The sequence below is a fragment of the Rhinopithecus bieti genome, unplaced genomic scaffold, assembly GCF_001698545.2.
Source record: "Rhinopithecus bieti isolate Rb0 unplaced genomic scaffold, ASM169854v2 scaffold_4101, whole genome shotgun sequence".
NCBI lineage: Eukaryota > Metazoa > Chordata > Mammalia > Primates > Cercopithecidae > Rhinopithecus > Rhinopithecus bieti.
Genome location: NW_016804458.1, coordinates 1,318,231 through 1,340,211, shown reverse-complemented (window position 1 = coordinate 1,340,211; position 21,981 = coordinate 1,318,231). Strand labels below are relative to the sequence as shown.

The window sequence follows — 21,981 nt, the reverse complement described above, 5'->3', positions numbered from 1 at the left end:
TAACATAGTGAATTTCAGTTCAGTACTCTCAAATCGTTGAGTAATTAACAACTTCATATCTGACACGTCACGTCAATTTACTAAACATTTTTGAAACATGTCTATTGATGTAAGTCCTAGACATGAAGTCATCGGTGAACATTTTCACAAAAATAGTTTTCTCATAATCTCCCAGAATTACAACTTTAAACTGAAGAATATGTATAATGTCAGCTGCAGGAAAGCAGGGACCTTGTCAGTTCTTGAAACACTGTGTCCCAGAGAACAGGTCCTGACACGCAGGAGGGGTTCTACAAATACTTATGAAATGAATGAATACAGTAATGAATACAATTTAATTTAAATGCATTCTAAAAGGTATTCCTACCTGGTTTGAAAAGAAACAAGAGGAATTACTGTTTATAAAATTCACTGAAGGGGCCCTAGTATAAAATGAGAATTACTACAGCATTAAATTCCTTTAGGTGATAGTGCTTTGGTTTCAGTCTTGTCAGTCATGCTCAGCCAAGGTTACATATCCAGACTTTTGTATTTATAAAAGTCTCTGAACCCTCTTAGGTAAAAATTAACCTTGACCCTTACATACTAAGAATTTGGCTCTGGATCATGTAAAGAAGCGGTTTTGCCTGTTTGAGGGGCAGCCTAGATGAGTTACATGGAAGCCTAACCCAGATCTGGCATATGGTGGGCACTCACCAAACATGGGATGAATGACATTTGTGGAGTTATCAAGGATGCTACTGAAATGGAGATTAGTGCAGATGCAGAGGAAAAGAGTTATAACCAGGAATGACCTTTGTACATAACTTTGAGAAGTGGTCATATTCTTGAGCCTACTCTAAAACTTTGGCAAAAAAAAAAAAACTCCTGAGTAATTACAAAAATAGAAAACAGATAAGGGCTGCATTTATTGCATGCTTAATGCTCGATTTTCACTGATTACCAAGGCAGTTCTATTACATATGGGTATTCATTGGTGTTTTCCTATAGTCCATCAAGTAGGTATACATGATTGTATCTGAATTCATAAACATATTGATTTATATTATTTCAAATAGATTTAGTAAATTCTCTATTTCCTTTTACTATATCATTTTTCTTGAGTTTGATAGAGTTTTCTCAATAATTTTCTGGAAAGAAGATATAGTATAAATAATAAATGTAACTGAGTTGAATATTGTAAACTCAAACTTTAGAAATAAAACTAGGGGCCGAGATGGGCAGATCATGAGGTCAGGAGATTGAGATCATCCTGGCTAACACAGTGAAACCCCGTCTCTACTATAAAATACAAAAAGCTAGCCGGGCGAGGTGACAGGCGCCTTAGTCCCAGCTACTCAGGAGGCTGAGGCAATCTGGCCACTGCACTCTAGCCTGGGCGACAGAGCGAGACTCCATCTCAAAAAAAAAAAAAAAAAAACAAAAGAAAAGAAAAAAGAAATAAAACTAGGAAGCCCCATGGAGTCAGAGAAATGTTGGGGGAATGAAGAAAAAATGGAGATGTCAGCTGGGCCAGAGTTTTAGGGGGCACCAGTTCACCATATTTTAGGACATGAGTAAGCAGGCACAAGGCAGAAGTGTAGAGTTGAGGTTGGGACTTGGGACCAGGACCCCTCCCCGCACAGTGAAAACAGACATTAGGAGTTCAACAGCCAAACATGGTCACCAGAGGGTCCATGACAGACAGTGTGAAGGGATTAGGAATTCAGCAGTCTGTATCATGAAAGTGGTCCAACAGGCAGGGACAGGAGGGATACAGAAACTGTGTACAAGCAATCCGTCATGCAGGTGGCATCATCAAAGTTGGTACAAGAACCTCAAGCACTGCTTAGGCTCATGAAGAGGACTTCAGGTCCTGAAGGGCAAAGGCAGAGGAAAGGCTGAAAAATAATCGACCCTCTGGATCCAAGGGTTTTGCATCTATGGATTCAACTCATCGTGTATCAAAACATTCAGAAAAAGATAAATTCTATAAAGTTCCAAAAAGCAAAACTTGAATTTGCCATGTGCTGAGTATGTTGAATCCATGCATAAGAAGTGATGTGTAGGCTTTGTGTCGGGTATTATAAGTAATCTAGAGATGATTTAAAAGTATAAAGGAGAATGTATGTAGGTTGTATGCAAATATTATGCCATTTTATATAAGTGACTTGAGCATCTGAGGATTCTGGTATCTGCAGGGGGTCCTGGAACCAATTCCCCCTGCAGATACTAAGGAACAACTAGGCAGAGGCCACATCCCAGAGGGCCTAGGGAACTGACATTCTAACTAAAGTAGAACTCTCTATAGAGCCGTCCCCCAAAATGAAATCTCACATTGCACTCTGAAGAGACAGCTTGAGAACTCCACCTGCCACACTGCCTCTGCTTACTTGGAGGCCCCTGAGTCCATCTGATGTATCCTAGAACTCTGCAAAACACTCTGTGAAAATTGGGGTTCTAGGGGGCAGTGTTGAGGGTTAAAAATTAATGGGTTCAGGCATATAGGAAAATAAGAGGAACCATTTGCCTAAATTTAGAGCATAAATTTGGAGAATGAAGTAGAAACACAAGTGCAAAAACCAGGGCTCAAGATCAGGATCAATTATCAAGATTGATAATTCCAAGGGCCATACTGGGTTAAAGCTGCTGTTCATGGTCAGGGTTGGGTCTTGACAGCGAGTAGGGACTGGGCCCACAAGGTGGGAGGCAAATGCCTCCTCCTGCAGAGAAAAGGGGCTGGAAAGGAGTGAGGGGAAGCAAGGGCTTTAGCGATTACAGATTTAGCAGCCATGTTGGTTGCATATGTGATTTAAAATGTGAATGAGATTTTTAAAGGTTTTAAATATATTCTTTAGCTTTAAAATGTGGGAAAATAGAACTTATGACAAATGTCAATGGAATAAATGAATAAGAGAGTGAGGAATAAATGAATAAGTGAAAAGGCACAAGTCCAAATGCTATCCTCCATGAATGTTCAGGAATAAGAGAACTTGTAGTATATCTTTTTGACAGCAGATGGTAGCATTTTATGTCTTTCACCCTACAGAATTCTTGGCCAGGAAGCTCGAAGATGGTCTTCTCCACTCCTCTCCTTTTGGAATTGAGAAAACGGGAGCTTAAGGGTGTGACGAGACTTTCCTAATGGCACATGACTTGGAGAGAAAGCAATACAAGTCTTTGGAAATTAATCTAGTGCTCATTCCACAGGAAGGAATAAATAATATTTTAGCTGTTTTCACGTGACACTAATAGATTTCTACCAACATATTCTCTCATCTGATCACCAGGCACTGCCATTTCTAAAGTTCATTCAGTGGTTATAGCTGCAATCTCTGGAGTGGAAAAGAGTAAGTTCACAAGTGACTTAGCCCGGGTTCAGAAGCTCTGCCCCTGGGTGATAGTGTAGGTCAGTGGTCAAAACACTAGCCCTATAATCAGACTAGGCCTGGGTTTGCATCCTGTCTCCATACTTCTAGCTCTAAGACCTTTGCCAGCTACTTAACCTCTCAAAGTCTCAGTTTCTTCACCTTTAAAATGGGCATAGTAATAACCAACTTAAGGGTTGTTTGTGTGGATTGAATGTGATGATGCTTACGAAATAGGTGGTAGTACATTAAGCAATAATTATTAGCAATTATTGCTGGTCTCATTATTACTAACTCTACACTGAACAATACATTAGAACAATAGTACCTTTTGCAACTAAACAGGAGCTATGAATTAATTAATTCAGTGCACTTCTATTTTAGAACATAAAATATACTAGATACTTTGCCAGCCAGATGTCTCAGGGGAATTAAAGACAGATAAGATCTGGCCCCTGCCTTTGAGAATTCCACTAAATTACCAAAGCTTGTATTTGAGTAAATTTTACTGGTAAATGATCAGCTTTCATTCAACAGATATTTTTCACACACACCCATTATTATTCTGCCTAGCTGCTGCAGGGGGTATAAAGATGAAGAAGGCACAGCTCCTGCCTTCAAGAAGCTTATATTCAATATAGAAGTGGAGAGAGGAGGGAAGTGCACACACAGTTATGCTAGGGTTAAATCTCACCCATCCCTGAATGAGGTCTGTGGCTGGGATTTAGTAGTGCTCAGTTGAAGGTGAGTGTAGGAATGAAAGAATGAAGAATGTAGCTGAAGAAGACTCTGTAAGGAGGTAAAACTCTCAGTGACATAATGCTGAGCCTTTTCACATCCTAACAGTGTGACCCTGGGCGAGTTATTTAACCTCTTTAACCCTGTGTCTCTTCCTTACCTATAAAATGAGATGATACTGCCTTTCCTCATATTAGAATTGTGGTAAACAGAAATGCTATAATGACATGAAAGCACTTCCTGAAAGTGTGCAATTTTGTTGTTGTTGTTGTTGTTGTTGTTGTTGTTGAGACGGAATCTCGCTCTGTCACCAGGCTGGACTCGCTCTGTCACCAGGCTGGAGTGCAGTGGCGCAATCTCAGCTCACTGCAACCTCCACCTTCCGGGTTCAAGCGATTCTCCTGCCTCAGCCTCCCGAGTAGCTGAGACTACAGGCATGCACCACCACACCTAGCTAATTTTTGTATTTTTAGTAGAAATGGGGTTTCACCATGTTGGCTAGGATGTTCTTGAAACTGTGCAATATTTAACTAAAGCTATTAAAATATTTAAAGAGAGGGAGAACTTTTTTATCTAGATTACCATTGTTGTGGAGAGTGTTGTTTGCTTCAGCTCAAGAACACTTTTATATAAATCCCTGATGATTCTCCATTCTCTGATGTCATCTTAAAAGCCATAAGAAAGGACAGGCCCACAGCCTACCTTCACACATTGGTGGGGAGTCTGTCCAGCGTCCCGATCGAGTGCAATCCAATCTTTCTGGTCCAGACAAAGAAAATCCCTCATCACAGATGAAGTGACAGGTGGATTTATAACTGGAACTTCCAAGAGGTTGGACACAGGTCATTGTTCCATTCTGAGGGCTTAGCAAAGGTGTGCAGGGAATGGCTATCATGGGCATGGCAGAGGAGAAAAGAAGAGATTCATTTTATAATTCAGCAAGCTGAACTCTGTAACTCTGTGTGTGTGTGTGTGTGTGTGTGTGTGATTAATATACAACAATGGTAGTTGGCTAAAAGTGATTGTTTGAATTTCATGATGCTTTATCACCAGTCAGAGGTTGCGAAGGTGTAAAATGGCCGCAGCTTACAGTTGATTGATTGACATCCTGAAGTGCTCAATCACAGACAGCTTTAGAGGTGATTTTTAAAGGAAGCTGGTGCTCTGTTTGGGAAGATAGTGGTGCAACTCATTTTAGTTGCTTCTAGACAGGAGTGGAAGTGGTTGCTCCCTTGATACCTTCTTCAGAAACACCCCTAATGACCTTTCCAGAAAACAATGACAAGTGATTGGAAACACAGAAATGGAGGAAAATACTTTCTTCCCCTTTCCCAACTAAGTGGTGGAATCTGGGTCCAAATTTTAGCTCTGTTACTACTAGCAATCTATTACTGTACAGTAACCTTTCTGAGCCTCAGTTGCTTTATCTTCTAAATGGGAAAAAGGATAATCCTTGCTAGTAGCAATCCTTAGTTAAAACGTTAATTAAATCAGATACAAAAATTACATTTAAAATAAAAGAAAAAATCATGGACATATAATAGGTATACAATGTGACTGGCTTTTTGTAAGTGCTAATTTCTACTTCTTCCCAATAATCTTGTCCTACAGTGGCCAGCCACAAATAACTCTACTTATTCACTTACAAACAGTTAAATTAGGTCTCATAGTTCTTTGCCAAAGTTTATGCACATAGAGTTTGAGGTGCTAGAGGATGTGCCTGGATTGGAGGTCATGCTCTGTGACTTTTGGTAAGTCACTCAACCTCTCTGAACCTCAATAGCTTCACCTTTAAGATGGGAAGATAACGTTACATAGCTCCCAGGATTTTTACTAGAAACAACAATGAAAACACTGTACGAAATTTTTTTTTCTTTTAACTTTCATTTTAGGTTCAGGGGTACAGGTACATGTGCAAATGTGAATAGCTCTCAAGATGTTCCTCTGCCAGTGATTGAAACAATAAAGCCTAGATTCAATGTGTTAATGTGTTGACATTAAAAAGTGAAGACTAAGTGAACACATGCCTTAGGGTGTTTCTCCGTCGCTCGTTATTTGACCTGGTTGAGCAGTGTATGGCTTTATACCAGAGATAGTTGGGGCATGGCTGTCCTAGGGTCATTTTTCAGCCACTAACTTAAACAGCATGAGGTTTCAAGAACACTTTCTATACCTTTCTCTTCCCTTCATTCCTTCCCCTCTCCAGCTACATTCCTTTCAATCTGATCAACTTGTCCAAAGATCTGGTTCTTTTCTTCTACTTGAAAAGTATTTCTGTAGTAAGCGTGTATGTGGGGCTGGAGAGGACACAACTCGACAAGCCTATAAACTGCAAGGACTTATGGGGGAAAGGGTGTGGGTGAGGATGCTGGTACCACAGAGCCCATTTCCAGCTTTTTGTGGCTTTGCCTTCTGACAGCAGGGGTAGATGTGGAGGGGTGGGAGGACATTAAAAAGGGAAATTGTCTGATAAGAATTACAACAGCTAGTGGATTGCACACCGCATGGTACCTTCCTGCTCAGCCCACATTTGGGTATTTCACTTGATGTGCACCCTGCAACAAGAGGAGAAAGTTCAGAGTAAACAAAGAACTAAAAGCAGAAGGGAACTGGAAGGTCACAGGAAGCTGTGGTGAGTGGCAACCTCCTTGCTGTAAAACACCCAGAGGCAGGACAGTATGGAGCAATGAACTGTAATCTGTGCCCTGCACCACCCAGGCTTGCCTGGAAGAGTTTCAGTCACTGTGATCACTGTCCTCAGGGATTCCCAGTTCTTCCCACAACTTCCCCAAAGTTGTGTGGACTTTGTGATATGTCCAGACTTCAACGTAGCCAGGATGAGCACTTAAGGGGCAAGGTCACAGCCCCGCCCTGTTCTCTCCAGACCCAGCTCTGAAGGTGTACCCAACGCTAAGTCTAGGGGCTTACCATCCTCTCTGGTGCCTGGGGATGAAGGACATTTAATTCTGCTGTTTATTTGTTTGTTCATTCATTCATTCATTCATTCATTCATTTACTGTTGACTTAGCTTAACAGTGAGGTGTGTGTGTGTGTATGTGTACGTGTTTATGCTTTTGTGTGACCTGAATAGCGAGTGGTTTCCTTTTCATAAAAAAATGTGTATCTGCCTGCTTTCACTCAAATGTTGAAAGTATATACAAAGTGAAAGGTATGGCAAATAATGTAGAACTGTCTAGTCTTTTACCCATTTAACTTGTTAAAATTGTATATACATCATAAAAATATTAATTGCATAGGGGGAAAAGTAGATGGAGAAAATATTGGAAGTATTCATACCAGAAGCCTAACAGTGCTATTTTAGGGTAGGAGTATTTAAGAGGATATTTTTTTCATTTCTTTATTATATTTCTGCAGATTATTTATAAATGAAAATCTTGCATTTAAAAAGCAGCCTTTTCGTACAAAAGTAATAAGGAGTTGGATACATTGGGGGGAAAAAGATTGCGGGAAATAAAACAATATTACATCTATCCTTTCACTAGCCACAAACACAGAATGACCTGAAACCGGTTCCAGTTCATACAAGATGTCGCAACACTTACAGAAAGCACACTTTGGCTTGTTAAAGAGCAAAGGCAAGCCCAGGGCACGGGGGGCTCGCACCTATAATCCCAGCCTCTGGCGATGCCGAGGCACGGAATCACCTGAGCTCAGAGAGTTCGAGACCAGCCTTGCCAACATGGTGAAACCTCCATCTCTAACCAAAAAATACAAAAAAACTTAGCTGGGCATGGTGGGTGGGCACCTGTAGTACCCAGCTTACCTCCTCCTTTTTGTTTTAGGGAAGCTGATGACAGTGAGACAGGAGAATTGCTTGAACCCGGAAGGCAGAGGCTGCAGGGGCCGAGATTGTGCCATTGCACCTCCAGCCTGGGTGACAGATTGACGACTCTGTCTCAAAATACTATAATATATATAAATATATATATTTATACGATCATATAAATATGTATAAATATATATTTATACGATAATATAAATATATATATTTATACACATTATATACATATATACATTATATATTTATACATTGTATAAATATATAATGTATATATCAAGTACAATGCAGATAGAATGTTTATACTGAATCCATACATTTCTTTCTTCTGAGAATCCTGTAACCTCCAGTACACAGATTAGTTTTTCTCTTTTTTCTATCACTCTTCACCTTAGTCTATTTCTCCAATTTTATACAGATCTTGGAGTGTTTGCAACTGGGTACTTATAAATTTTGCCCCTCCCATTTTACCATTATGCCCTGTGGTCCCTAGAAGTGCCAGACCAGCCTTGGGGCAACCACGCTGAATCAATTTTTTTCCCACTTGGTCTTCTTTCCAGATACCATTTTTGGCCAGGTAAAAAGAGTTCACCTGGTTTGTGACAGGAGCCTTCAGGTCTGGGTAAAAACCCTGACAAAGACTTAGCAAGGGCCATGCTCTACTGCCTATGGCCAGACATCCTGACACTTGTGTTATCTGCCTAGCCCCCAGAGGCATTTGCATTTGGGATCCTTGGGTTACAGGACAAGACGATGAGTGAGAGTATTTATTAATTTTCCAGTCCATTTCAAGGTGGATCTTACAGTTGTCACCTCTAAAATCCAGCCTTTAAAAATATTGCCTACAATTGATTTCCAAGATGTTAGAAAGAATATATTCTTACCTTGGCATTCTGGAGGAACAGAATTCCAGTTTCCAGTAGCCAAGCACTGTAGCACACTCGCTCCCACCAGGAGTAAGTCTTCATTGCAGGTGAAGCTGCAGACTGACTGGTACCTAAAGGCACCAAAGGGGTGGGAGCAGTTCACCTGAGCCCCATTTGGAACTGGGAGATCCTGGCACTGCAAAGCTAAGGGGTGAGGAAGTAAGGAATAAACAAACAGTAATACACATGTACTCATTGATTTTTGAGCCATTAATTCTTTCTAGTGTCAAGAACAGGGATTCCTGAATTGGGCTTGTTTAACATAGAAGACAAGAAAAAGTGTCATTTAATTATAATGGCACATGAAGGATTTTAGTAGGAAATGCTAAACCTTTGTTAAGCATCTTGGCAACATGTATCAATAATATTTAAGCTATAATGCTTTTGGACCCAAGAATTTATGCTAAGTGTGTAATCACGATGCATACCAAAAAGTCTATTCAGAGATTTTTATGACGACATTATTTGTAAGAGTGAAATATTGAAAACAAACACAAATGCCATTAATTGGGGGTGGAAAATTAATGATGGTGGATCCATGAAAAAAATGTTAAAGGTCACTAAAAATAATATACTTTAACTTGATAGATAGGAGAGAAGTCTCAATGTATGATGTTAAATGAAGAAGCAGAATAAAAATTGTAATATACACTGTGATCTCAAAGATGTAAAATAAATAACCATATGTGAAAGAGCACATGTATTCCATGTATTGTCTCTTCTCGTCTTTAAAATGGTAGTAATAATTGTAACTACCTCACAGGGTTAGACTGAGATCATGGAAAGTGCTCAATGAACATTAGCTGCTATTATTAGTAGCAGTGGTAATAGTAGCAGCAGTAGTAATAGATAGTAATAATATCATTAAGGCTTTGCATCACATGCAGACCCTGAGTTCAGGAGTGGTAAACATTCAGAAGGCCTGTGAAGGGAGTTACTGAGACCATATCTCTGGATACTTAAGAGAATATCCAACTATCTTTACTCGATTAGACATTTACCTTCCTGGAGACAACATTGGCTTGAATAATCCCTTATGATCCCTTTTAAGTGCATCAAAGAGTTCACTGTGTCTTTTTCTCCCAGATGACATATGCAATACATTCCATAACTCAGACTAGGTCTCAGCATCATGGTGCACAGCCATCTATTCTATTGCCTTCTCTTTTTTTTATTTTTTAACTTTTTGCTTTTCAATTTTTTAATTACAGTAAAATTTACATAGCATGAAATTTAATTTACCATTTGCCTTGTCACCAACATTAAGTGTACAGCTCAGTGGTATTAAGTACATTCATATTATTGTGCCACCATCACCATTATCCATCTCCAAAACTCTTTTCATCATCTCAAACTGAAACTCAATATCCATTAAACCACAATTCCCTACTTCCCTCTCCCCCTGAGCTCTTGGCAACCACCATTCTACCTTGTGTCTCTGTAACTTTGACCCCTCTAAGTTCCTCATATGAGTGGAATCATACAGTATTTGTCCTTTTGTAATGGCTTATTTCACTTAGCATAATGTCTTCAAGGTTCATTCATGTTTGTAGTATATGTCAGAATTTACTTCCTTTTTAAGGTTGAATAATATTCCATTGTAAGTATGTGGAATACTTTTCACTTATCCATTCATCTATTGATGGGCGTTTTTGTTGCTTCCACATTTTAACTGTTGTGATTAATGCTGCTATGAATGTGGGTGCACAAACATCTCTTCAAGACCTGCTTTCAAACCACTGCCTCATTTTAAAATCAAAGTATACTTAGACTCAGGGGAGTCACATAAATTGCTCAGAGATCTCAGTAAATGAAAACACAAAATGTCAATATTATACTTCTGGAACATGACTTTAGTGTGATGTACTCCTCATAAAAAAATAATAATTCTGTGAACCACCCCACCCCCACATGAGTGCCTTAGTATAAGAGCAAACTATTAGAAACCTAACATATTGAAAGAGGATCATTTTGTCAAATCAGACCATAGACATATGATTTATAAGGTAACATATCATCATATTCATTTTCCCTATAAATCTTACAAGAGTTTTAAAGTTGCATTTACACACATTAATTCACAACTACTAGTGAGGCAGGTAGGTAAAGCAGATAATAGTAGCCCAATTTTACAGAAGATACTAAGCCTCAGAGAGTCTAAACCACTAGCTTAAGGACAGGAAGTGACAGGACTGAACTAAACAACTTGTCCATTACCCTTCCTCCCCATGCTATTCCTCGTGCATGATTTCTTCCCCCAAGTCCCATCTTCTTCATTCCAATGCACCCTATATGTGTCAATCAGTGCAACCCTCACCTTGATTATACTATAGTGGACATGTTGTGCCTAAGACTGACTTCGCTCACCATTTCATCTCATCTCTGGTCCCAAGCACAAACGACATGGCACATAGTAGGTTCTCAGTGAATATCTGATAAAAAAAGGCATGCCAATGCTCAGTGCAGATGCTGATGCCTCTAATGAGCTGAGACACACAGAAAAACATTAACACTGTTACAGTACCTTGACAGACTGGGGCCGGCGCTGTCCACTGTCCCAAGTTATCACACCGAACTATATCAGCTCCTCTCAGCATGAAACCTTCAGCACAGCGGAAGCTACAGTTGGTATCATACTGAAACGCTCTCAAGGATGGAGCGCAATCCATGCTTCCGTGGACGGGACTCTCCAGCGGCTCACACGAAATAGCTAAGTGGAAAAGGTACCTTCTAAAGCTGGGTAATGGAAGGGCCGGGTTCTTCCTCAGAAAAAATTCCTGGATGCTACATCTTTCCTGTCCACATTTTCAGTATGTTCAGAACCCTAAAACCTCCATTTTCCAAAAGAGAGACTGCCTGGAACACCTTAGCATGCTCCTCTTTGCCTGACTCACTCTCACCTGCCCTTCAGGTCTTGGCTGAGACTTCCCTTTCCTTAGAAAGCCCTCCCTTCCCACCTTAACCAGGGGTAGGAGCCCCTGCAGTGTACTCCCATAGCCTCTGTTCTTGTGCTCTTCATACATGATTGTCATTCTTCCCCATCATACCATGGTCTCCTCGAGGTTGGGCTCAGTCATTCGTAGTTTTATTCCGGAGCTGAGCAGAATGTTTTGTATATTGAAAGTGCTCATTAAATATTGACATTATCTGTGAAATTGAATCTGAAAAGAGTATATACAGGAAAACGCTGGATTTGTAGGAAAAAGCTGGACTAGCATAGCTTATTGTTGACACTGTTACCTAGTCCTACGAAATGATCCCGACCGGACTTTGTCTCTAGAACACAGGATGTCATCCTAATCAGACTTCAGTTGCTAAGCGAGTGCAGCCAAAGTGAATTCCTGAGCACAATTAAGCCCTGAGTGACCTCAGTTCTGATAAAGATTGGTTTCCTCATGCTCCTCCTTGATAAAGCATTTTATCTCCAGGCTATTCTTGAGGCTTTTCAAAGTATAAAGACCACCTCTTTGCTCTGGGCTTTGACCTCTGGATTTTACAGAATCAGAGCATTTAAGAACCAAAAATCTGGCTGGGCACAATGGCTCATGCCTGTAATCCCAGCACTTTGAGAGGCTGATGTGAGTGAATCACTTGAGGTCAGGAGTTTGAGACCAGCCTGGCCAACATGGTGAAACCCTAGTCTCTATTAAAAATACAAAAATTTGCCTGTAATCCTAGCTGCTTGGGAGGCTGAGGCAGGAGAATCGCTTGAACCTGGGAGGCAGAGGTTGCAGTGAGCTGAGATCAGGCCACTGCACTTCAGCCTGGGCGACAGAGAGATTCTGTCTCAAAAAAAAAAATAAAAATAAAATAAAATAAAAAAAAAATTCCTCTAGTGCTTCTCTCTTCTCTCTTACCTTATAGGAAAGAAAAGTGAGGTTCAGAAGTGTTAAGTACTAGGTAGTAGCAGGGTTGGGCTTGTAATCTAGGTCTGGGAATTCACTAATCCGTCATAAATTTCCTATTCTCCCATTACCACTGTCCGCCTTATAAACTGAGGGTGTGAGGCAATTGCACAGAATTCAGTTTGGTGGAATTGTGTAAATGCCTGGGATTGCATCACACACTCTTTTTCAATGCAGTTTTCCTTCCTTTGCTTCTTTGTCAAAAGCTACCTTCAAAGACTACATAGGGAATCACTCTTTTTAGCCACCTTAGCCACTGCTCCCAACTCCCTCTCGAGTATAGGACATGCTATTTAATTGTATACTTTTAATTGTATACTATTTAATTGTACTTAATCCTCACAAGCACCTTGCAATTCTCAGCTCCATTTCACAGATGAGAAAACCATGGTTCCTGGAGGTTGAAGAGCTTGCTCCAGTGCAAGAACTTAGAAGAGATCACCCTGACACTAAGAGCCCTTGGCCTCTCTACCATGCCATGATTCCTTCTTGGACAGAATGGAGGTTGCTAAGGAAAAATCCTACCCTCACAGGTTGGCAAGGGTGCAGACCAGTGTCCAGAGCCAATGCAGCGGAGCGTGTCCAAGCCCCTCACTCTGTAGCCGGGCTGGCACTCAAATTTACAGCTGGAGCCATATGCAAAAGCAGCAAGTGGATGAACACAGTCCATGGTTCCTTCGCTGGGGGCTTCCAGGTGCTGACACTGCACAGCTGGAGACAATAACCGAGGATAAAGAGAAAGGTACTGAGAAAGGAGAAAAGCCACAGATAGAGAGCAATGGTGGAACCATCTCTGAAATGGAGGTGGAGCTAGCAAGATGTGAAGGTCAAGAGACCTTATGATATTTGTCCAGACTTGGATTACCAGTTCTCAGGGTGATCTGAGTCTGTTAAAAACAAAGATTCCTCCAAGCTGTATTCTTAATGTCCTCTATTCCCTATACTTCTATAAACCTGTCTCAGTAGGTCTTCTAGTGTCCACTTACAGATGTAGAGGCCACCCTTTCTGATCTTATGTGGAAATTGTAAATCAGGCCATTATGAAACTGCCTGCGGTTGTGAGTTTGGGCAAAGAAAGGAATTTTTTTTGCTTTCTCATCTCGGATGAACCCAATCTAGCTGATTGGCAGGTAGGAAGAGAATTAAATTTTGGCAATTCAGGCCAGCTTCTCCATAAGCTGGTCAGTTTCATCTATGCACTAAGTGAGGACTGGGTGCAATGGACATTATACATCCCAACTACCTGAAACTCGCCTTTACACACTGGGGCTGGGGCTGTCCATACCCCGGAGGCTGTGCATTGCACCACTTCTGGTCCAACTAATGTAAATCCCTCTTCACAACTGAAGTTGCAGCTAGACTGATGCTGGAATGCTTTTGCAGAATGAAGGCAGGTCATGTTTCCTCATTCAGGAATCTTCAGGGGTGGGCACTGGACAGCTAAAAACAACCACAGAATAATAGGGTGGATCCTTGGACAAATTTTGTCCATCACCTTGGAAGCCTTCAAATTCTGCAGCAGTCACACCTTCCCAAAGTGGCAGGCAGGGTGATGCACTAGAATGGTTAAATGGTATTTTCAATAGCTGTTTGGAAAGATCCAAACACCCTTGTTTTTCATGTAGAGAAGTTAGGTAAAATTATCAAATTAATAATACTTAACCCCTAAGTCCTCATCATTGTACTCTGTTTACTTTATAATTAACAAAGGGAAAGGGGAGGGGTCCCTTTGTAATGTTTTGGCCTGAGAATCAACAATTAAACTGACTAAGTCACTCTACCCATAAAAAATACCATGAAAATCGAAATTTATGTTACTCTGGTTGACAGTTAACAGTGATAACTAGAATTCTCCATCTAACATAGATGGTCATTATAGCTCGCATTTTTTAATGAAGAAAGCTCATTCCATCCTCTTCTCCCCAAAAATTCTATGTCAGTGAGGATGAAAAGAATAAGGTCTACATACCTAAACACTGCGGAGGCTTATGTGTCCAGATTCCAGAAGCCAAGCATTCCAGCTTGCTGGGCCCATTTACTTGGTACCCGTCAGCACAGTGGAAGCTGCACTGCGAGTTAAAAGAGAAGTTTCCCAGAGGGTGGCTGCAGTTCATAAGCACGTGTTGAGGGAGCTCAAGTTCTCCACACTCTCTCACTGCAGAAGACAAAATAGTGATTTTTATTTTCCATGTAGAATTAACAGCAATGTCAGGTTTGCTGAAAGCTGTAACTACTTATGTAAACCTCTTAATGCTAATTTTCTAAACTTCTAACCCAAGCTATCCATCTCTATTTGGTCTCTTTGTATTGGCTGCATCTTGGGAAATAGTCATTCTTTCACAAGTTTTTACTTCAAACAAGTAAAATTAGCCTGAAAGTGTTCTGCTCGTTTTGCTTCTTTTCCCTTTCCCTTTTCTTTTTTGAAATTTATAAGTCAATGTTTTCTCCCAAGAATAAAATGTTTTTACCAAGAGTGTATGTCTAGGGACACTGAGTGGAGAAGACAGATGATAGAGGGGGGTTGGTACCATCCTATTCTCACTGGAGAGCCTTCAGCATGGTTTATTTACTTCTTGGCATCATCTCTAGCATAAAACCAAAATAATATCAACAAAATAGAAGCCTCACCATATTCACATTGTGGCCCATAGAATCCAGGGTAGCAGGAGCAGGTGTAGTTCCCGATGGTCTCGAGGCACTCTCCTTGTTTGCTGCAGGACATGTCCTGGCAGGAGGCTGCATAGATATGGAAAGGTCAGAGTCATGAACATTCACCGATGAGGGGAAAGGCTGAATTCTCATTTTGACCATAGACTCATCCCCTCTCAGGTAGGACTGAGCTAGCCAGACAAGAGAGAACCACAGCATCTTCTAGAGAGCCAACATGTTCCCTGTGAAAAGCATTGTAGGAGTCTGCTGGAGTATTGCATGGCTCCCATTTCATACTGGCATTTAGTGTTTCCTAGGGAGGGTATTGCTGTGTGTGGACACAGAGGGACAAATGGAGCCACTGACAGACGTGTGGACAGAGAAACTCTATGTGGTACAAAATGGGTTGTGGTTTTCAAACCAAGCATTGTTTTATTATGGAAGCCCCAATGTCACATATGACAGCATTGAGGTTAGGCACCAGATGTGGGGCGTGGGGTTACACAGGTATGATATGAATCCTGGCTCTGCTGCCTACTTGCTGTGTGACCTTAGGCAAGTTACTTCTCTGAGCTCAGCTTGCCCAGGGTTAGGGCCCAGACCCTTTCACCTTTCATTTGCTTCAAATCTATGTCCAGAATCCTACAGTGGAGAAACAGAGGAGCCAAATGAGATATTTAAGACCTACTCATGGTAAACAACCAACAATCTTATGAGGTGATGTTTCATGAGTCTAAATACAGCAGGCCAAGATAGTACTGACTATGGCTGACCTGCCATGTCCTCCTCACCAAGACAGTGCCACTCAGGTGACAGAACAGAGAAGGGCCAGGGTTTCTTTCCTGCAAGAAAGTATTTGAGGGTATGTGCACTTGATGAGAATTAGTATTAGAATTGATACTTTGAAAGCACTGAGAATGTTTTTATTAATGAGGTCATATTTGGGGCAAGGTCTGTGGCTGAACTGTTTTCTGGTGATTATTTCCTCTTCCTTAAGCCCTGTCCACATGCTGGTTCACTTGGAAGTATATTACAAAAGGATATCCACATGTGTGGATATGCTGTGCTACATGATCTCTATGTTTCCTCTCAATTCTGAGATACTAAAATTCTATAAACCAAGCAAGGTTCTGTAGGAAGAAGTTTCTATGGCAGTCAGTGAATTTGGTGAAGCTGCACTGAGACACTGGGAAGGGTTCAAATAAAGAGAATATGTAGGAGGCAATAGCAGTTAGATAGATACAGGTTGGTCCACATCCTATTCACCTTGCTCCCTGACCTTAACCCCACCAATGTCTTAATGCCTTACAGTAGCAACCCCTGCCTGCCCTGTGTTCTTGGAGCATACAAATGTTTCTCCAATTATAGCTTCCTTGGGATCTCAGAACTCCAGGGGAAAAAAGAGACAATGTTCTGTATTCTATCCCATTTCAGGGTTTCCTGAATAGACAGGTTAGCAATTTGTCTATTCCTTTGGATCTCCAAGGAGAAGATGATTTATTCATGATGGTTCAATGAATAAATCTTTTTTTGATAGCCTGCTCTGAGGTCTAATAATTACTGACATGAAGAGAATTATTCCAACAAACTTAATTTCATATTACAGTATATATATTTCTCATCTCCCGTGGATAACTGATGCTTCTCTACATCCTTTACATCTTAGATGGCAAAATGACATCAATGGGAGTGGCTGCTTAGAGTACTGTGTTGGTGGAGATAAAACCCATCTGTGTTCAGGTAAAGTTGTATTAATTAGTGATGTCTACCACTGTTGCGAGTTAGAGGAGTGGCATCATTTATGCCAGTAATTTTCAATCTTGTTTCTATCTTGCAATTTTTTTGGTAAGCTTTATTGAGGAAGACTGTCTTGCAGAAATGGATCTTGAAGCCTGGGTGAGAAGGGGAAGTAGTGGCATATTGAAACAGCTAGTGGCAGTCTAGGTTATCTGATAAGAGATAATTCTAGGGAGGCATAGCCCAGAAAGGGGTAGAGAGCTAACTGGGAGAGCAGTAGGATGAGCTAATATCCTGGTAATGTCCATTCTGATCCATGAATATATGGTCATTAACCAATTTATTTATATATAAATGCATTGTTTACAAAATAGATCTGATTATATGATAATGCATTCATGGATATGTTTTGCCTCAGCTAGGAGGCTTGGGGAGAAGATGGAAAATGTAGAAGGTTTTCTTTATTCTATGTATTCTGTTCCATACCTGTACTGTTGAGGGCTTCTGAGGGAGATGTGTTTAAAATCTAAAGAATTCAGAATATGTATGGCAGATGATTTATCGAAGAAACTTCAGAGTACTTAGAACCTTCCTGCTCAGGGCAGTCCATACCATCCTTAGGCACAGTGTTCATGTGCTACAAAGGACAGGACCGGCCCCTCTAGACAGGGAAGCAATGCCAGAAAGAAGGAATCAGCTCTGACATTAGGCTCATGACTAGAGGAAGACCAAGCTTTCAGGAATGTCTGCTTACTCTGGTACTGGGAAAGTTGAGAATTAAAATACACTCGAAGTATTTCACCTTCAATTACTTCTTTCCTTTCCTCCCCACTCCCCACCACTACCCTCCCACCAAAGTTCAATGGATCTAAAGGTATGTTGTTGTTGAAGAGAAACTGTAAAGCATTTACAATCCTTGGTTATATTCTCAAATTGTCTCATAAAAATGTAGAGCAAAGAATGTGGTAGTTTATATGGCTAAAAAACACCAACTTTGGAATCAGCATGAGTATGAAACTGGCTCCACCATCAACTAGCTTAGAAACTTGGGCAGATTACTTAATAGCTCTGAGCCTTTCCCTCATCAGCAAAAGTAAGAGTAATAGAAAAATGATTGATGGAGTTGTCATGAGGACTAAATGTGACTAACATTAAATGAACAAATGACACATGAACTAAATAAACTAATAACACAATGCCTAAAGCACACTGACGTTCAGTAGGCATTAGCTACAGCTGTGTCACCTAGGGGCTGGGCTAAATTCCCTTCCAATTTATACTCTCTCTTATACAAGGCACAGGGGTGAACAAAAGCTCTAGACCTAAAATTTGGGAGACTGGTTTCTGGTCCTCACTTTGCTTCTGTCCTTCTCCACGGCCTTGAGAAACTAAAACCTCGTGAGTGTCCTTGTCATCAGTTATAAGATGAGACAGGTGAGCCGGATGATACTAAAATTTCCCTCTAGTTTTAAGCAGCCAGTTTTCTCTAATTCTGATCTTATATTCTTCCAGGTGCTCAATCATGCTGACTGACTAACAGTTTAACCCTTGATTTCATGCCCTGCCTTTGTATCTTTGTGTTGACTTGGTGGTTACGTTGGCCAACCAGAGAAGGCAGGTTTTTTTAAACAGAAAAGTTTCAAAGTAGAGAAGGCCCTACCTGTGTAACACAATGCGTGCTTTTTCTTCAAGCAGTGCTCATCATTCCACTTGCCAGGGGCTGACGGACTCTTGATGTAGATCTCCACGCAGTCCTCGTTGTTCCTTTTGTTGTTAGGTTCATTATCAGCCCAGTTCTCAGCCTCTTTAGTGAGAGCCTTTTTGGTTCCCACCCAGGTCCATGTCTTATTACTCTTTCGGATCCCGATCCAGTAGTAGGAGCTGTAGTAGGGTAGGACCTCATTGAGGTAATCAATTTCCTTTTTATTCTGGATGGCCACTAAGTCGGTGTAGCGATTCTGGCAGTATTTGCGGGAAATATTCCATGAGTATGCTTTTGTGCTGTAATGATAAGTCCACGCTGCCACTTCTTTGTGGTGTGTTAGTTCTAGAGTAAAGGAGAGTGTGTGCCAGGTTAGCAACCCTCACCAAAAAGAAGCTGTGACCCCAAGTATGCCTCTGCATAGTCAGATGTGTTTCTGACCAGAACATGAATACCCAAAACATGACTAGTTTCTGTCTAATGTAGTTGTTTGAAGGAAAAAGAGTGGTTCCCACCTTTTGTTTAAAAGTGTGAATGAAGTCAGAATAGGAAAATGTCATCTTCTGAGGATCCTTGATGTTAAAGATTTGGAATCATAAGATATCAAAGTTGGGAGGGACCCTGGAAGTCATCTAATTTACTCCTGTCCTTTTATAAAAGAAGGAGACATAAGTAATTTGCCCAAGCTCAGATTAAATGACACAAAAATGTCTTAAGGGCAGGCTCTACCTCTTCACGTGGAAAACGACATGCTTTATGACCTGGAGCCTACCAGTTGGTCCAGGCTCATTGCCCACCATATTTACTTTCTCAGAAAAACAGAATTCCTACTTCCTTGAATTTGCACATGTTCTCCCCGCTATTCTGGCTGTTCTCTCTTCTTATGTCTGGTAAACTTCACTCCCCCTACTCTCCATGGCTTTCCCAGATGGACTCTGTGTTCCTTCCTCCAGGCTCCCACAGCACCTCATCCCTGCCTCCATTGCCCTCATTGCCATGTATGGTAATGTCTGTTTCTATGATACAGCCTACATCTGCCAGGTTGCAAATCTCCAATGGTGTTTTGTTTTTAGCTTTGGATCCTTAGCACTGAGCCTAGAGTTTAGCACTTAACAGGACTTCAATAAATGTGTGTTGAATGAGTGAAACACAGTAGGTCTGTGGCAGAGCCCGGGTGGGAAATCCGATATCCTGATCTGCAGTCTTACAGTCATTCCCTTCTTCTTGGCTGTTTCTCTTTCATTAACTACTCTACTTCCTCCGTGTCTGCATACTTACTTATTAACATAGGGCTCAAAACAGCCCTTTTTCACAAGTGTTTTTGATACCAAATGAAATAAAGAATGTGCCTTTCAAAAGTATAAAGGTACTACAGTACTGTTACCGTAGCCTGTTACCATCCACCCGGGGCAGGAGAGGCCAGTTCCTGCCTGAAGAGGTGTACAAAGCAAACAATCAGGCCTGGAAATGGGTTTGTTTCCTGTTTATTTAGAGGCTTGTTTCTATCCAACCCTCTTCTCTGCTGCACATGAGGGTTAGTCATGCTTGTACCTCCCTTGCTGACATTTCCAGGACATTGTTTTGCCTTAAAAACTTCATTCTGATATAGCCAGGGCTGTGTTATGACTTTCATAGACTAGGCAACTTTGCCTATGTAGGCTTCTTTCTCCATGCTAACATATTAACAATTCTATTTTGCAACTGCGCTGGTACAAAGATGAATATATCACTATATATTAAAACATTTTCTTTGATTTCAAATAAAATAATTCTAAAAGACATTCAAACATGTTTGTGGGTCTCTAAAAATTGTGTGGGTCTGTGTCTACTATGCCTAATGGAGAAATTGGTCCTGGATATATCATTTTAAGTTCTTTGCTGTGCCCTTTCTACCAATATGATGGTGTTGGATACATTTGTCTTCCAGCAATCGGCACTTGGACAGTTTTCCCATGCCTCAGATCAACCGGCTACAATCTGTAAAGTTCTCACACATAGCTCTGGGCTCTACCCCAATTACTTGGGGCTAAGGAAAAAGTTAGCATCAAGTTTACCAGAGATCAGGGCACTGAAGCAAAGGAGTCGGGCAATTCCAAAGACCACTCTCCGGAATCTCTGATACAAGATGGCTTTTTGGCAGCTGGCCTGAAACAAGAAGAGAAAACTTTCTTTTGGTATCCATACACCACCAACATGGCCCAAATAATTCTAGTTAACAATCATTATGTTGAAGTATAATTGCGCCAATTTCCATTGGAAGAGTGGTTCAAGCCCTCTGCTCCCTTCTTGCTTCTCACTGCCCTGCTTCTAAGTTCTACCCTGGATGGACACTGTAGCAAGGCTGGGGACAGAGTTCATTTCTTCATTCATTCAACAAATATTTACTGAGTAGCTTGTGCCACCAATATTTGTATTTTAAGATATATTTGTAATGTGTCTGGAAGAAAGCTAAACACATTAATATGGCTGTAATTATTATTATAAAACAATCATTTTAAGAAGTGGTATGTCATATCCAAGAATAATAGAAAGTCACATGAGAACTTCCTGACCCACACAAATAATGTCTAACCTATACTTTGAGGTCCAGAGCATCAACTAATTGTGTTATGCTATGCCATCTATTTTGTATTATTGATCTTTGTTTTATCTTCTTGCTTTTTCATTTCTGCACACATCTACAATACTATTCAACGTTTAATACACATATGTATGTATATATTTAATATTTCTTAATATATGCAGTAAACTTATTCCCCTTGGATCTATAGCAACTATTATTTCTCATGAACTCTCTTCTGTTGGGCTTTCATCAAATCTATGAATATTTTTTAAATGTTTTTGGGGTCGGAGGCAGTGGCTCATGCCTGTAATCCCAGCACTTTGGGAGGACGAGGTGGGTGGATCATGAGGTCAGGAGTTCAAGACCAGCCTGGCCAACATAGTGAAACCCTGTCTCTACTAAAAGTACATTTTTTAAAAATTAGCCAGATGTGGTGGTGGGTGCCTGTATTCCCAGCTACTCAGGAGGTGGAGGCAGGAGAATCACTTGAACCGGGGAAGCGGAGGTTGCAGTGAGTGGAGATCACACCACTGCACTCCACCCTGGGCAACAGTGTGAGTCTCCTTCTCAAAAAAAAAAAAAAAAAAAAAAAAAAAAAAAAAAAAAAAAAAAAAA

General features: G+C 40.8%; 1 protein-coding gene across 6 annotated transcripts in view; it reads right to left on the bottom strand.

The window, feature by feature from the left end:
- SELP (selectin P) overlaps window positions 1-21,981 on the bottom strand; it is a 42,394-nt gene that overhangs the window by 9,856 nt on the left and 10,557 nt on the right. For all 6 annotated transcript variants that reach the window (XM_017868443.1, XM_017868446.1, XM_017868445.1 and 3 more), the window contains exons 2-9: window positions 20,858-20,948; window positions 18,762-19,148; window positions 15,344-15,451; window positions 14,685-14,870; window positions 13,241-13,426; window positions 11,335-11,520; window positions 8,769-8,954; window positions 4,788-4,973 (exon numbers count right to left, since the gene is read on the bottom strand). In XM_017868443.1, the coding sequence (XP_017723932.1) occupies window positions 4,788-4,973; window positions 8,769-8,954; window positions 11,335-11,520; window positions 13,241-13,426; window positions 14,685-14,870; window positions 15,344-15,451; window positions 18,762-19,148; window positions 20,858-20,948 (1,516 nt within the window). The remainder of the gene's footprint in view (window positions 1-4,787; window positions 4,974-8,768; window positions 8,955-11,334; window positions 11,521-13,240; window positions 13,427-14,684; window positions 14,871-15,343; window positions 15,452-18,761; window positions 19,149-20,857; window positions 20,949-21,981) is intronic.